Below are 17,772 nucleotides of genomic sequence, written 5' to 3' on the forward strand. Positions count from 1 at the left end.
AACATGAACTAACCCATTTGTCTACCATTCTATCAATGCCGGGCCACCAGTAAAATTCACGGATTGCCACATACATTGCGGTCTGAGTCGAATTACATCAAATTCAGAAAAGCCCTAAAACATGGCTCTTTAACATCTAGTTTTCTGTAACCGCATTGCTATTGGGATCTGCCGCGCCGGGAAACCCTTTGTTGGGTAGCTGTGCGCATTACAAATGTAAACAAATAAATAAATAAAATTCTTTTAGTGTTGGACATACCCATGTGGCCCTCATGTGCCATAAAAATTATTTTTTCTCGCAAATCACAAGGAGGAACTATCTTATCTCCTCTAGTTACAAAACCCTGATCAAGCATGAGTTCCTCTTTTATTTTACTAAAAGATAAAAAACATCACCAGAAAGTTTTCTGGGAAGGCATGGCTTGGCAGTTCGGGCTGGACTGTTCCCATGAGGCACAGGGTCAGACTGATTTGCATATAGCCATGTCTGAACTGGGGTGGCAGAGTGGACTAAAGAAAGGTGATGGATCAAACCCAGATCTTTTGACTGGGTGTGAGTGTTTGATTGGTTCAGATGCTCCGTCCATCACCACCCCCTTTTGTATCGCTTTTGGCTGCCATAAGTGTGGCAGGGTATGCTCAGACGTGAGTCCCTTGCTCACTTTGCCACTGGATTCAAGCAAGCCGGGCTGAAGACGGCTGGAATGCCAGAAACCGGTCCTCGGAAGCTTGTTTCCGGTCCAGGGAAGACATGGCTTGGCAGTTCGGGCTGGACTGTTCCCATGAGGCACAGGGTCAGACTGATTTGCATATAGCCATGTCTGAACTGGGGTGGGAGAGTGGGCTAAAGAACGGTGATGGATTAAATCCTGATCTTTTGACTGGGTGTGAGTGTTTCATTGATTCAGATGCTCCATCCATCACCACCCCCTTTTGTACCGCTTTTGGCCGCCATAAGTGTGGCAGGGTATGCTCAGACGTGAGTCCCTTGCTCACTTTGCCACTGGATTCAAGCAAGCCGGGCTGAAGACGGCTGGAATGCCAGAAACCGGTCCTCGGAAGCTTGTTTCCGGTCCAGGGAAGGCATGGCTTGGCAGTTCGGGTTGGACTGTTCCCATGAGGCACAGGGTCAGACTGATTTGCATATTGCCATGTCTGAACTGGGGTGGCAGAGTGGGATAAAGAACGGTGATGGATCAAACCCAGATCTTTTGACTGGGTGTGAGTGTTTGATTAGTTCAGATGCTAGGTCCATCACCACCCCCTTTTGTACCTTTCTAAGAGAAGTAGCAATAAAATGAAATACTTGCTGGCAGGGAGCCTAATGCAATCAAATGCAAGCACTGGCAGATTCAACACATCTCGGTTTAAGGCACTGTTGACTTTAATTATGAAAATTAAATGAAAAACGGGTTGAGATGGATCTAAGCAATACAGAGGGCATCAACGAGGTGAGCGATACAGATCAATGGGGGAAAGAGGAGGAACTGCTGTAACCTTATAAGCAGGACTGCCTACTTTTGATCTTGGGAACCAGGCTCAGGTGCTGGATGCAACTCAACGTCCTGTGAAACAGGGTATATAGTTCATAACCGGTGGCAAAGTTCATGCTATATACATAAAATATTACAAAACAATGTTCAAGTGCCACTAATCCTCACTTTAAAGTCAGAAAAAGAAACAGCCACCCTTGGCAAGCAGCGCCTAACATTTGACCTCTGTCTTTGAATGCACAGTAATGTGACAAGATAAAAACAAGATTTACAGGCCTGTTTACAAAAACAGCTTAGCTCGAAGGGAATGAAAACAGGACCGATAGTGTGAATTTCTTTTCAACAAATAAAAAAGTAGTTCCTGAAACAGATGCTAAAATGGTGACAAGTGGATTGATATAATACTTGGTCCCTGTTCTCAGGGAGGGCTAACCACAGCAAGAGGCATAACAAATGCATGCCATGGACAAATGGGGAGAACGAATAAGAGAGCGATGGAGCCAGCAAATTGAAGCCTTGGGGCGGGCAAAAAACCACAAAGTATAAACAGCATGTCTCGAAGAGACAGCGCAAGCACTGCCTAGCCAAGACCTAAAAATAAAGTAGGATTCAATAAAGTATATGACACCAAAACGAAAATATCCAATCAGTAGAACCAGAGATATGCAGTTTCAAAGATTTAAATTAAGCAGAACATCTAAAAGCACAAATTGCCACTCGTGGTTATCTGGTCGTGTGAGACCCGGTGAATGTCACATATGCAAGTTGACTGCGACATAGCACAGGATGGATACAGGGGCAGGTTAGACCTGCTGAAAGAGTTATCTTCCAAAGTTCTGTGCAAAGAGTTAAGGTTGCAGTGGAGGGGCCCGTGAAGAGCAACAAGAGTGCTTTGGAGAGTCCTCGCTGGGGCACGAAGAGCAGGCTGGGCATCTGGGACAGCTGTCGCTGTAGCATGGAGATCCTGTCCGGTATCGCGGACGGTTGTTGCTGGAGATTCGTGTTGGTGGTCACTGCAGGCTGTCGATACTGTAGCGTGCAGTGCAGATCTCGCTTTGCCGTTTGATGCTGGCAGTCGCTGCGGCACAAAGAGTCGTGTTCACCAGAGCTTAATGTTGATGGGCAGCAAGGTCTTGGCATGAACAGCCCTGTTTGCGTAAAAGCCAAAACTTCAGAATTTCTTCTTTTCAACTGATGCCACACCAAGGAACTAAGACCTGAGGGGCACCTGTTCGGGATCAGGAACTTACTCCAGCAGGTCAGCTGGGCAAATGCAGGTGACCTCTGGAGCTTGTTATGTTCTCATTGCTCAGAACAGGAGGTCAGTCAGCTGACCCTTGGAGTCACTTCAGACTGGGATGAACAGGGCCGGACTGGGAACCAAAACTGGCCCTGGCAAAGAGCTTGACCGTCCCGAGCTGTTTGCCAGGGCCGGTTTCGGACGATTTTGTTACAGGGGCCGATATTGCAGCTATGCTTCAAAAACGGCTCTGTAACAAAAATGGCCCCCAGGGGCCAAAATCGGACCCCATCCTAGCGGCCCACCGTGGAAATGTCTGGTGCCCCTCAACGGCCAGTCCGGCCCTGGTCATGAAGGGTGCAGGTCCAGTCTTTCTTATCAGTAAGGAGAGCAGCAAGCAGCAGAGTAGCAGTCCTTGCTACACAGCAGTTCGTCTTCTGTAGTATCCACAGGTCAAGAGGTGTACTGAAGAGTAAGGTCTGAGGGGCCAATATTATGCTTGGTGCCAGCATTGAAGTAGGAGAAAGTTCTGAAGGTTTCCAACCCCAAAGGTGTTTGGAGTTTCTTGCTTCCATTCCCTGGCCCCAGTTTGTCTGGAGGCACAAAAGACTAGTGTCCAGAACCTGGGCTTCTATGGGAATTCACAAGGGCATATTAAGAAGCCCATTATCGCCTCTTTAGCTGCAGTTTCCTGCCGATAAAAGCGGTGATAATGTATCGCCCTTTCTTGACAATATGGCCCTGAATGCTTTGTGTAAACCTAGAGAGAGGAAAAGGGGAGAGGGAAATATTTCTGTTTCACAGACAACCTCCAGAATGGGGATATAATATTCAAACAATGCATACTTTCAGCATTGTTTTAAACTGCACATGTGAAAAATAGCATCTTTTTATATAGCAGTTCATACCCTACATTTGCATTTCCAAACACTACAAATAACAGGATTAAACTATTTATGAATGCATAAACTTCAGAAGTACGAGTTGACATTTTAGAAATTAAATCGCGACCTGTAGAGAAACTGAAGGTAGGTGTGTTTTGTGAGAAGTTCTGACAATGTGTGCCAATAGTATGTTTTACAATTATTCAGATGGTGTATTGTATTGTGTAGGGGAATAAAAAAACATATGTTGCAAAATGTAGTATTGCCTTTCAAAGAAGGCCCTCCCAGGGGGCCAGTAGCCATAATCTGTACAAAAGAAGAGAGGTGAGGAAGGAATCAGGGAAGAAGGGCATAGCAGAAAAGGTAGGGTGACAGACATTTAGTGGAAAACAAGATATGAGTGGACAGGTAGGAAGTGACAGGAAAAAAGAGTGGCAGACTAGAAGATTATGGCATTAAAGTTGTGGCATAATGGCCAGAGCTGCCGATTTGGGAGTTAGGGAACCAGCGTCGAGCCTTGGCGTCAGGTCAACATCCTGTGATTAATCTCCCTGTGCCTACCAAAAATGAATGTGTCCTTGTGTAATGTAATTGGTGCTCGTGTAAAGTGCTCCAATACCTGTGGGTCGAGTTAGCACTATATAAAACTGCAAAAAACAAAGTACCTGCTAGGTAGTGACATAAAGGTAGGAAGCGTGACAGAATGAGTCAGAGACACAGGAAAAAAGAGTGACAGGAACATACTAAAAGCAACACATGATGTAAGGGGAAGAAAGAGTTTCAGGGAAATAATGACAGGGGAAGGGAGTCAACAAGGCATTATCACGAGGGAAAGAAGGCTATTAGGGTCTGAGGAGTAATGCATAAATTGTGACTGAAAGATTAAATTGACAGCAAAATAGTGAGAGAGCAAAATAGAGTGAAAGGGAGATGGAAACATAAGGAAAAGGAACTGACGCTATGGGAAGTAGGGACTAGGAGCACTGCACAGGACTGTCTATACAAAAGGAAATAAACAGCGCCATATCAATGTAATTTAATTTTGGTGGCATACCTGTGGGCAGCATTTGCCCTCGAACCAAGGTGGGACCTCACACATCAATCTGAAAGGGGTCCCTTTTCAACATCATCAGGTACTTGGTCTGCCATGCAGGTACCGGAGGTAACAGGGCAACAACCCAGGCGGCCATATAATCCAGGACCTTGAAAACAACAAACCTCCTAACTTCCATCTGCCGATCAGACGGTTCATAGAAATAATGGAGCACATGGGCCCAGGAAATCTACCCAGGGCCTCTACCCTGAGAATCAATCTAGGGGATCTGACCAACTTTACAAGGTAACACATCTGCACTGTGCGAACATCTAAAGCGGAAGGAGAGATGAGGAATTTGTCCAGGTGGGAAAGCTCCCATGCAGAAGGATAGGGGTAAGTTGTAAATGTCTGCGGCATCTACATCAGATGACATTTTCCTATCCCTCTATAAAGACACTGTCCATGGGAGGTAGCTACATATCAGAGGGTTCCCCTAAAAACAGCAAAGAAAAGAGAAAGTCCAGAGAATACCTGCCCAGATACTAGGAAAAGATTTTCAAATGGACCTTCAACACAAAGCATCTGTCACAGTAGACGAGACAAGAAAAATAGGATCACCTGTTGATGATAATTGCAATATACTCCTCACAGTCAGGGGGAAGGAGATAAGCTAAAACCATAGTAAAGTAAAGGCTACAAACTGCCTTTCATTGCGGGTGATAAAAATAGGGATTTTATTTACAATTATGGACTGTATCTCCACACCTTAACCTGTTAATCCTCCATTGTATTGGAATATCTGTGCAGACCCATTTTTTCTGTGCGAAAGTCCCAGTTCTCTAGAGGAGGCTGGGACTTGGGCTGGGAAATCTAGATGTTGGAACGCTAGGCCACCTATAATTAGATGGAGCCTTATGCCCCCAGTAGATATCACTCCATCCAAGATGTAATCCAAACCTCAGAAGGGTTTTCTCAGTATATGATCTTTTATTCCACCTATATATACCTTTCTTGTGTTTTCCTCTGCATTTGCTATTTTTATCTTGCCAGCCTTTTTCTGAGCAAATGTACAATTCAGCCGGCTCCCTAACAATACATTTATTGATGGTACTAGTCTCTTTAGAACTTCTGTAATGGCGCTTCTTTTGAAGGCTTGTTGTTGGGTCACGAGCTCAGGGTGAGGCAAGGAACATAGAGTTACATACTTTACCATGACAGATAAAGCGACCCTAAGTCCAGTAGACTCTACAATACCATTTCTGTTTCATTCTCAAAGCTATCTTTGTCAATCATGTGCAAATCATGAGAAAGTTAATTTTGAAGAAGGCGTTCATTGTCAAGAAGGCACCGATCATTGTTTTGGACTTTTAGTCACCAAGGAAGTCAAAATCAAGACACTTTCTTAATTTGTGTAGGTGGCTATGAGGTTGAACATGAGGCATATTACATTTTTAAGCACTGACTTCACCTCCTGTCTTTTAATTAACATGGTGATGTGTTATGTTGTGTGCAATTTGGGGTAATGCTCAATCTGGTCTCTGATGAAAATTAAATAAAAAAAATAGCAGTATTGGTTGAACAGCATAAGCAAATGTCCCAACAACATTCCGAAAGTATGCCATACATGAGTACATGGAAGTAACATCTTGGGTATGTTTTTATTTGTTATGAGTAGGTCTAGGTCCGCATGGGTAACTTCTGTTTGGCAGAGACAGTGGGTGATATTTAAAAGTGAAAAGTAATGTAAAATCCAACATTTCCCACACTCAGGCTCACCTCATCAAGGGACTAAAGAAAGCTGACCACACCCCCCCCTTCACTGAAAGAACTCCTCTGGCTCACCCTCAAGGCTTCATACCCACCTGCATCACCTATAAAGCGATCAGAAACTAACCACCTAAGGTGGACAACGCCAGACCAGTAGCTAAGATATTGACAGACTGGAGAGAAAAATGTGCGGGAAAGAAAGAACCAGAAGGGAAATCTTTGTCTGCGCCGCAGAGACGGAACAGCATTCCTGCCGATAACAGGAGTTCCCCAACCCTGTCACAAGTCAAGACAAAGTTGAAACTGCTTCACTTCATAGATCACGCTCCCACCAGACAATACGACTCACCCTGCTATCTTCTCAGCAAAGTTCATGAACAGCAGTCCATGGCCTCTTTCCCTCTCTTGCTACCTAGCTTGGTTGGCGCTACACCCCAGGACCTATTTTTGTGTTACATTGGTGAGCTGTCCTCTGCAAAGAAAAGCAGTTTATCAAACAGCCCTGAAATCACATACACATGAATTACTTACATCCATCGTCACATATAGCGGTTTCTCCTGACCACTTTCCATTCGGTAAGCATGTCCGGTTAGCAGAGTTGAGGAGTTTGTAGCCCTCAAAGCACTCAAACGCCAGAGTGTCCCCAATGCGATAGATGTTTTGCCTGGGGAAGTATGCGCCATCCTCAAAATCCACTGGCGTAGGGCACCGGATTTCTACATTTAGAAAAAAACATAGAAAGACTGATGAACATGAAAAAGAATACAAAAATCTTAATTTCAAGTAACATTATCTGAAGCAGAAGTTTTCCATCATCTGCAACAAGCTTTAAATATCTTCCCTGCTGAAAGGCATGATATTTGGGCAATGCATTGGGGATTATAAACTGTTGATGATGATATAGACGAGTAGCTGGCGAGGGGAGTCAAAGTAGACTATTATGTTTTAGGAGTGAAATCATGGTATTCCTTGCTTATTTGTCGGCCTCCAGGTGCTCCTCATCCTCATTATAGGGCACCCAGGAAGCAGTACATGGATTTTACTTTTCAGGATGCATGTAGGGTGAAGGTGTGGATAGACCATTGTACAGTTGTCTGCTACCATAAAATCTAAATATTAATATCCACCTGCACGTACATCCACTCCACAATATCCACTATTAACATATTGTCAGGGTATGAAGACTTGGCGTTAGAATAGTAAATCTGTACTTCCCAATGTTTACGATATGCTGAAAGTTGATAGTGTGGATTCTGTATATGTGTAAATTCCATAGTGGATTCTGCTGATGTATGGCTGCGTGGTCTAAGAAGGGAGAGGGGTTGTTGGCGGGCAGGGATGAGTATATTGTAGATGAGTATCACATTTTATTGTGTTTGTGTGTTGGTTTGTGTGATCACAAATAATGATTGGTTGTTGTTAAGCAGAACAGAATAGTCTACTAGTGGATCTTAGTCTGAGGTTCAGCTTAGCTCAAAGTCTAAGGAATAAAGTAGCAGGTAGATATGAGTCCTGAACAGCACTTCATTCCTCCAAAGATGGGATAGCTTTGGGTGACTGTTAAAGGGTCACATTGAAGGGAGGTCTCTCTGTGCTAATGTAGACTTATTGATTGAGGGACAGGATGCAGTGTAGGACTGAGAGCGATCTTGAGAGATGTACTAAAATGGCATGTTTTGATCACTGCCTGGCGTGTTTGAATAGATGGTATGCTAGTGAAAGGCTGTTGAAGTTAATGTATTTTTAGTGCTGACCTTTATCTTAGTTATCGCCATAAAGTATGGTGTGGGAGATGGAGGAAATTTTATTGCAGGCATATTCAGAATTAGAGGAGAAAACAATATGAGTTGTTGCCCTTGTAGGTGAGGGTCTGTTTCATATGTAGATAAGTAGGGTGATTTCAGTAAATAGAGTATGGTTTGTTTGGGTAATTGAAAGGTAGTATGCGTGAGAAGGAGGAGCATGAGCAGAGGGTGTCAGATGAATGAAGGTGTTGCTACCCACAACACCTTTGAATCTAGGAAAGATAATTCAAAGAAGAGAGAAAGATTTGATGGTTTGGACCATAAAGGAAGGTTGTTAGCGAGATGAGTGACAACGTCTGGGTTTACATAGTAACAGCAAGATTCAGGGCAGTGCATGAAGGAAAGGGATTCTGTGTGGCCCAAACAGGTAAGTGGGATCCTATCCCGGAAATATGATGTTGGATGATAGGACATGCACAAAACTGTGGGGCGTGAAAGGTGATTTCTTTAAGTATCTGTTGACATACAAATCCTAATGCTAGAGTGTTACCCCTCTAAGGATTTAGGTTGTGGAGGTGAAGAGTGGATTTCTTTTCAACACGATCCGCTGAGGGATCTAGGATACTTGTGGAGATTGGAGCGCTTCAAGTTAGCCGTCTGTCACACAGCGAATGTTTGAACAGAGAACAAACATCAACCTGAGTGTAGTAAGAAAGGATGATTGTGGCTTGCACAGCACAGCCCCTACAAAGAGTTATGCGAGGTGACACAACAAATTACAGAGCATGAACCGGTCTTCATGAGAAAACAACAAAACACGGCTGGACTTTACCTTTGCAGGTCGCTCTCTCCACAGTCTTCCCATCAGGAGATCTCATAGTTGACCACTTGCCAGCACGGTTGCACGTTCTGCCAAGAACAGGGTGAGGGTACATCCCCTCTGGGCAGTTGTACTTCAGTCTTTTCGTCTCTTTACCATCTTGGGATACGGATATGTTATAGTTACCACCTTTAATCTCAATGCCGGTCAAGCTGCATGGTGCAGTAGGAAGCCCTTCTGCCCCTGGGGAAGTAAAACGATGTTAGTGTAAGAATGGTGGAGAAATCAACGCACTGTTGCTAAAAACTCATTACATAAGGGTTCAAGCCAAAGAGGAGTCTAATAGCCTCATCTCAGCAAGAGCCAGCTCCTCACCATCTGTCTGAATTACCACTTGTTGTTAGTGGCTATCCTTGTTGGCAGTGAGATCCAAAGTGTAGGCATGTACACTTCTGGTACTTAGGTACATGTTAATTTAAGCCTGTTTACTAAACACACCTGTGAAGATTGTACACGTAGGCCAAGGTTAGTAGAGGTTTTTTAATTTATATTTTTCGTTTAAACGTATTACTTAATTAAATATTTATTTTCCTATTGACACATTACAATGTTACATACAGTGTTTGGGAACCTTCCCCACACTTTCACCAGACTTCTCAGGTCCTTTCAGGCTTCATCACCTCTGCACGCATGTTAGCGTGTGCAGCAGGAAAATCCTCTGCTCACTGGCCATCTTTCTCTTTTGATTGTGGTGCAACGGGCTTGGAGTAGAATTGTATAAAGGTATCATCTTACTCATTTTATTGACATCATTGCTTCGGTCATCTGTTAGGGCCCTTGCGCTACCACCCACTGGATCGATTACCACCATATTTTCAAGGCAAGTCGAGGTGGAGTTAAGAAATATAAATCTACACGCACCATTGTATGCTTACGTTGACGATATGCTGGTTAGTATATATATGTTGATATTATTGACCTTAATACTGTGACATAGAAAGAATCCAATGAATCCACAAATCCCCAAGATTTGTGTTCATTATCAAAGTCTTAAAGATTTTCCAGATCAGACACCCTACCCCTATCCACCTGAGCACCACAATTTGTAAATATCCCGCCAAGTGGGGACTCCAAGTACTGCTTGTAATAGGAACACATTTACTGCTTGTGTATCGCGAGAAGTGTTAACTGTTAAAATCTACATGGTCAGTGACTGGCTGCCGCCCCCTCCCTATGACCACACCAACCCCCGGACACATGAACATGACATGGTTATCTTTGGAAGGCGGGAGGTCGCAAGACCCCCCGGCCGTATTTATTAAGATATAAAACAATAAATTTTTATTTGCACGATAATCAGTTTATACAAAAATCAGCAGGACATTCGATACAATATTGTCAGCAGGTGTGAGTGACTATCCTTAACAAAATTCTAATACAGATTGTTTCCTAACCGAATCTAACATCCTCATCTGCATTTTTGTATACTAACATTTCTGGCCATATGGCAAGGTCGCTAACCGGTGTCAGGTCCTACTAGCTGCGCCTCACCTAAAGATGTGCGCATGCGCAGCCGGGCCCGGTAATTACCCGGTCCACGCCGAGAACTTCATTTACCCACTAAAGGAGGGCCCTTACTCTGCGCCATTCGCTGACGTTATGAGTATGCGCGCGCGGGGTGGCTACCAGCCTAAGGAAAGCGTGACTACTCCCCAACCCGCGCCCCTTTGAAGCACCAGTTACCTTGCCCCTGAAGTTCTAGGAGGGGGCAATGGCCCCTCCCCCTGGGTGGGAACCTCCATAGGATCATGCCCGCCCCCTCAAACAAGAAGCCCCCGAGCGCGGGGCACGACCGGTGTGGGGGAGCGTCCAGGCAACAGGGGGGTCACCTGGGCGCTCCCCGTTTCTTTATCCTCGAGGGTCTGGGGGGGTGGCTACGCCCCCCCCACCCAGCCCCTCCTGCAGCCCGCCCCCCTGACCCGGATGTCATTTAATCCCATCCGGGTCAGGGAGGGCGCCACCCAATCGGTGGTAGGGCGCGCCCCAGAGGACACGCCCCACCACCGAGAGGCACCGGGGAGGGGGCGGTCGCCGCACCGCCATGCGGGCGGGGGGACCAAAAGCCCCCCCTTTTCATTTATGCTACTGTCCAGCCTCACAGATGTAACCAAGAACTTCTGGAAGTTGAGTCTACTTTATAATTTGGGAAGTGGACTGGGGTTCATCATCAAATATGGCACCTTCCAAGTAATTTAAAGGAAAGTGTGTCTGCTGGAAACATCACAGTTTACCAATACAAAGGTACAAAAACTCTTTACATTTTGAAATACACTGTAGCATATTTGCAGGTGGCAATATAAACACAGGGCCCCAAATGCAGAAGTTATATTATGTTTAAAAAACGGAGGACAAAGAAGCGATCTATGTTGATTTTTTTGTAGAGCCTTACAGAAAAGTAATACAAGATTAAGATCGTTAACAACATTTTTGCAAAGTGGACAAAGTTTTTCCGTTGAAGGATACTTGACCAAGGAGGTCACTGTTTCTCAGCCAGAACATATGTTCCAAAGCAGATTCTAAAAAGAACAGCATTCCTATTGACTTTGGCCAGATCTGCCAGTTCAGGTAAATATACAGTTGCCCAATATTTAGTTAGCTTGAGATAATCCAAACCGAAACCAACTTGCAGCACCTGGTCTTTTTCCCAATAATTTTGGCATTATAATATTTCCTGTTAACACTAACTTGGCAAGTATAAATGAAATTTGCAAGAAATTAACCAGTAAATTGGGTTCTATTAAACTTTAGCAAACAGCTGCCTGTCTTCCTACTCATCCCTACAAAGTAGGTTGTAGAAACCCAGGACACGCCTAACCATGCCTTTCTGGCCAAAGAGGGGCCATAAATACCGCAGTTCAACCGGTGCATACATTCGCATTTGATTCAGAAAAGGTGGTGGTGATGAACAGAGTGTCTGAATTAAGCAGACCACTCTTACCCAGTGCAAAGATCAGGGCTTGATCCATCACCGTTATTTATCTCACTGCACCATCCCAGCTCAGAACCTGGCTATATGCAAATCAGTCTGTCCCTGGCCCAGTGCATCATGGGAACAGGGCAGACTAAACTACCAAGCCAATTCTTCACCAGAAAGGAGACAAGCTATGTATTTACATTTGTATAGGATTTTATACGCAACAAAAACAATCTGGCTGTAATGATTTAGCTGTCACATGTACCTAACTAACCTGATGTTCATTTGTCTTTGAATGATTATCTGATAATTCATTTATTTACCCTTTTCTTTTATCATATATATGCTTTATGGCTTCCTTATGTTCCACATATAACCTGCCCGACCGGAGGGGGGGGGGGGGTGTTGTTTTATGTGTTGTATTGTCTTTTTTGTTTATAAAATCTAATAAAGATATTTAAAAAAACAAAAAAAAACAAAGGTACATCTAGCTTCAAAGAAGCACTGATGCAGAGACTTGAAGAAGTACTATTAGTGTGTACTGGGAAGAGATAGAGCACAGAGGTCCATCATTCATGGAGATACTGAGACCACTAAAGGAATGCGAAGATGACATGAACAGACTTCAACAACTAAAGAGAAGGGGGCCCTAGAAGGTTGAGGATAAAAGGGCAGCAGAACTCTGGCTGCATAGGAGGAAAGCAGGGGGATGTGAATAAATACCCTCATGGCACACCCTGATGGGGGGTCAGGGGGGATACTGTTATGTTATGTTATGTTACGCCATACTTTTTAGAGCGCACGGCTACCCCAGGGGGTGTCCCGGCGCTTTGACAAAGAGGCCTGAAAACCAAAGAAGCACAAAGGCAGCAAATCGCTACGATCTCAGAGTTTATGCAGAAAAGAGCATGGTCTTTAGCTCCTTCCTGAAAGCAAGAAGACTGGTGGCTTTACGAAGAGTGAGAGGGAGCTCATTCCAATGGCAAGCCCCCACATATTGGAAAGACCATCCTCCCATCTGGGCCCGTCTAATCGACGGTACATCCACTTTAGCCAACTCAGCTGACCGCAACATCCTCCGCGGCACATAAAAAGCAATGCGCTTTCTGATGTATTTAGGACCCACCGAGTGAAGGGCTTTGAAAGCCAGCATGAGGATTTTAAACATAATTCTTCTAGAAATAGGTAGCCAGTGCAGCCTATTTAGAAGCTCTGAGGCTCTAGCTCTCCTTGGCAGACCAAATATGGCTCTAGCCGCCGAGTTTTGTACAATTTGCCGTCTAGCCAGTAGATACTTGGGCAATCCTGAGTATAGCGCATTAGCATAGTCTAATCGAGACCCTACTAACGCCTGAACGACAGTTTTTCTATATTGCAGGGAGAGCAGTGGAAGAAATTTTCTGAGCATCTTCGGGATGCCAAAACATTTCCCTGATAGCCCCATAATATGGGGTCGAAAAGAAAGGTCGTCGTCGCACACTACCCCGAGATTTTTAACTTGGGAAGACGCCTTCTCCGGAGGGAACATGTCCTGAGGCCACCACGACTTCCAGCCGGGGTCAGGGGCACAGCCAAAGAAAAGCAGCTCAGACTTATCCGAGTTGCATTTCAGGCTGTGCCGCTGAAACCACGCAAAGACCGCACTCAGACAGTCTTTGATCCTGTCGCCGTCAAAAACCTCTCCTTTCCTGTTTGTGGATAAACTCAGATATGTTAAGGTATCCTTGAATTGGACAGGATGGAAGAAATGTAAGTGAAGGAAAGTTACGTTTTGACAATAACGCTACAGTCAAAAAACAACCTTGGATTTGTAAATAGGTGTAAAGTACAGGATTAAATGAGCTATTTACACCAGGTGAATGCATGTCCAGAGATGCTGTTATGTCCTGTGACTGTCCTACGCGTATCTCCTTGATACCTTGACCCCAACCGGGTCAGCTACAGCTCCCTACAGCCATTAATACGAATCTTTTTGCAGCAGGTACCACACAGGTGTAGATCCTCATGTGTTCCAGCCCTGCCAAGTACCACACAACACAGGTTAGACTAACACATTTTAGTGCTGGTGTTCCCCACACCACTCCAATCCACCCCACTCTACTCACTGAACTCCAAACTACTCCAATATATCCCCACTCCATTCTACCCTACTATAACCAACCCCATCTATCCTACTCCAATCTACCCCACTCCACTCTAACCTGCTGCGATCCAATCTACCCTAGTCCCCCCACTGCACTCTTCCCCAGCCTACCCTACTCCACTCCAACCTATCCCAATATACCCCACTCCACTCTACCCAATATCCCCTGATCTACCGTATAGTTGCCAACATTTGTATACAAATTCCCGGGACAGTTTACAGCGTAGGGCTGCTGTGGATAGAAAGTTCTTGTTTGTGTACCTGTGTGCAATAAAGAGGTACAGTTTCAGCAACAATATTACCCGGGACAGTCACCAACTTGCAAACCTGTCCCTGCAAAAACAGGACAATTGGCAACTATGCTCCCCAACTCCACCCTAATTCAATCTACCCCAGTCCAATCTACCATACTAATCTACCCCACTCCCCGACTCCACTCTACCCCACACCACTAACCTTTAGCCATGCTGCAGAGCAGCTATACTGGAGTACATAATGGCAACAACACATTGCAGAGCCACCAGCTCTCTTATGGGGACTACCTATTGACTTTGCCAATGCTTGTTATATACTCCAGTCTCCAGCTTTGGAAAGCTAGCATGTCCAAGATGTCCAAAGTTTGAAAGTTTGAACAAATATAACATTTCTTTGTGATAAATGTTTTGCTTTGGTTAACATAAAACCATTCCAAGATGCCGCCATTTTACTCCTCACATTCAGCAGGGGAGGCCTTGAAAGTGCTCGTGCTCCTGCGGACGGCAACCAGCAGGGTCCAAAAATGTATTGCATTCCGGGCAAATAGTCAGCAGAGCATCCGAAATGGATTGGAGTTTTTTTTATAGTATTTTATTTTACTAGCCGCCTGATGATTCTCAAAGTCAGTTGTTATGAGAGCATTAAAGACGACCAAAGTTATAAAAAGCGAACAGATAAGAGCTGTTATTACATAAAATGCATTAGTTGAACGTGCACCAAAGTTACAGAGTTTGCGTTTACACTGCTATGGTGTAGACTAGAGCGCAGTGCTTACGGTAGCAGCAGCCCCACCCCGTGGGACTAACCCCACAGGTATTTGGGTTCACTTAATGTCAGCGTTGAACGTGCACCAAAGTTACAGAGTTTGCGTTTACACTGCTATGGTGTAGACTAGAGCGCAGTGCTTACGGTAGCAGCAGCCCCACCCCGTGGGACTAACCCCACAGGTATTTGGGTTCACTTAATGTCAGCTTTCGTTTCGACACAACCCCAGGTGTGAACCCGCCCTACAGGATGGCCGCTGTGTTCCAGCTTCTTGAAAACAACGGTGTGAGATTTAATAGGCGAATAATCCTGTCACCTCAAGGTGTTGTAGCATTCACCGCTGATGAATCACCCCGTGCGCACCTGGTGTTTGCGGGTTTAAACTGGGGAGGTTATTACAGTGTACACCGTGTACAGTACGGTTTACTTCCGGGTGTCACTCGATCTGCGCGGATGGAATGCGAGAGGGATCCGAGCGTATGTATGTTTTTATTGACGGCAAGTTACAGGTCATTCATTGGCCGACAGCCGGTGTGACGGGAGCAGGCCAACTATTATGTTAATTCATGGCCGCAGAATAAACTGTCCACCCATTGTGTGCCAAACACTGGAGTGATTTCTCGACCATAGAGTTATTTCTTGCTTGACACCGTCCCCTATCAGCCTGGGTGTTTGTTCACTTGTGTAGTTGATATTGACCATGTGCAAAATTATTAGGGTTCCTTTTTATTTTTTTTACACCAGTGACACGTCTTAAAATTATATTGCAAAATGTGTGTCTATATCACTTGACAGTTAAGGGTTATTGTTGTTTACATCTGATAAGCTTTTTTCGTGAATGCTTTCAACAGCAGCAGAAGTGTAGTAGTTAATCTTATTTCTGAAATCTACCTTAAACAATTTACAGATTTAAAGTTTCATTTTTAATTCACTACACTTATCTCAACACAATCCATTATATTGTAAATGGGCCCAGAACCTGCAAATGTACATCATCCTTATGTCACATGACTAGTTATGCACTACTCAGTATATCTATCTGCACACTTCCCATCTCTGCACACCTAGCGTTGTTTGAGGCCGCCATATGCTGTTGCTTACACTTTTAATGCTCACATCCCATTTTTGCAGTCAGCTTCCTTAGGCAGTGCCATGTCTGTAACACCTGTACTTGCTTTGACCTATTGGCGGGGCCACTGGAATAACGCGATTGTGCGGCCATGGCCAGTGGCGAAACGAAACTTGAGGGGGCCAACCTGCAAAGCACATGGAGGAGGCCCCCCCTCGGCGGCGCGGCCCACCATGTACCACTTTGCCCTACCACCCAAAAATCTAGCATATTTTAATTTGAAACCTGGGCGGCTGCAAGGCGGCAGGAGGCAGGAGCTAAAGGACAGAGCCAAGAAGACAGGGGATGGAGCTGGTTTGAATGTATTGTATTGTTATATGTATAGAGGGCCTACTATCCCTATGTGGAGCTCTGAAGCGCTTGCCTACATGAGTAGCAAGATACAATATGCATAGGGTGTGTGGTTGGAAGCGGCATTTAAAAATCACTATTGGGTATTGGTTGGACAAAATGAGGTTGAACCTATTGCTAACTCCTCATTGATGGGGAGATTCTTAGACTTTTGGACTGGTGCTTTCTGGAACCATATTGTGATGCTGTTACTGTGCCACTAGATGAGAAACTATATTTCCAATTCCAGGTTGGTACATTGCCCTTGAAAACATTTACCAATAAATGGTCTCTAAACGATGATATACTGTGCTCAGTGTTCCACCAGTAATAGCTCTGGAAAAATTATTGGTCATGTCCTGTTTGCCTGCCCAGGATATGTTAGTCCCCAGCAGAAATGGATCACTCATTCTGCGGGCAAATGACGACTCAAATCAGTTGTACTGCTTTTAGAATCCTCAGATGAGACCCAAGATTACCGTATGCATTCACTGTCACTATGTTTCTGGGGTGGATGTGGCCAAAAAGAGCCAGGACCCTTGCTAAAGTTGGCTTGAGTTTAAACAACGTATATCTGAGACTTCCACCTGATAGATGTGTTTTCTTTTAACTTTAAAATCAAACCCTCAAGTGTACGGATAGCACTGTTTTGTTTGGAAACATTTTAAGCTGCTAGTGAAATGAATTATCATTGTATTCGGGTGAGTCTTGAGTCCCAAGATGGCTGCCACTACTTCCTGGTTGAAGTGGTGGCAGCCAATCAGAACTCATCATGGCTCAGGTCCCTCACTGTGCCACTGGAACCATACTACACCCGACTGAGGAGCCAGAATCAGCATGAAACCAGTCTTGGGTTGCTTATGTTCTGGTTCAGGGAGGACCCCCGCTGGATTGTTCCTATTGGAGCAGAGTCCAGACTGATTTGCATATGGCTGAGTCCAAACTAAGGCAAAATGGAGTTCAGAAGAATGACGGTGTGAAATGCTACTCTGAGCAATTGCCAGTGGTAAAACAAATTCTATGGCAGGACAGGAGGCTCAGATTATGCTTCCTCGATTTCTTTACTACCAACAGCAGTCAATAGGAACATAGTAAAGAAAAAAAGCAAACTACAACACCCATGAGCCCTTAGGCAACCATAGAGACTACATGCTATATAAACCACCATAGAGGACAACACTTCCTCTTTC

General features: G+C 44.7%; 1 protein-coding gene across 1 annotated transcript in view; it reads right to left on the reverse strand.

Annotated features, from left to right (window-relative positions):
- Window positions 1–17,772, reverse strand: part of LOC147717789 (complement factor B-like) — a 321,681-nt gene that overhangs the window by 266,501 nt on the left and 37,408 nt on the right. Inside the window, exons 2-3 of the mRNA XM_086924574.1 lie at window positions 8,999–9,229; window positions 6,952–7,137 (exon numbers count right to left, since the gene is read on the reverse strand). Coding sequence (XP_086780700.1) covers window positions 6,952–7,137; window positions 8,999–9,229 — 417 coding nt within the window. The remainder of the gene's footprint in view (window positions 1–6,951; window positions 7,138–8,998; window positions 9,230–17,772) is intronic.

Source organism: Lissotriton vulgaris, chromosome 5 (assembly GCF_964263255.1).
Source record: "Lissotriton vulgaris chromosome 5, aLisVul1.2, whole genome shotgun sequence".
NCBI classification, from domain to species: domain Eukaryota; kingdom Metazoa; phylum Chordata; class Amphibia; order Caudata; family Salamandridae; genus Lissotriton; species Lissotriton vulgaris.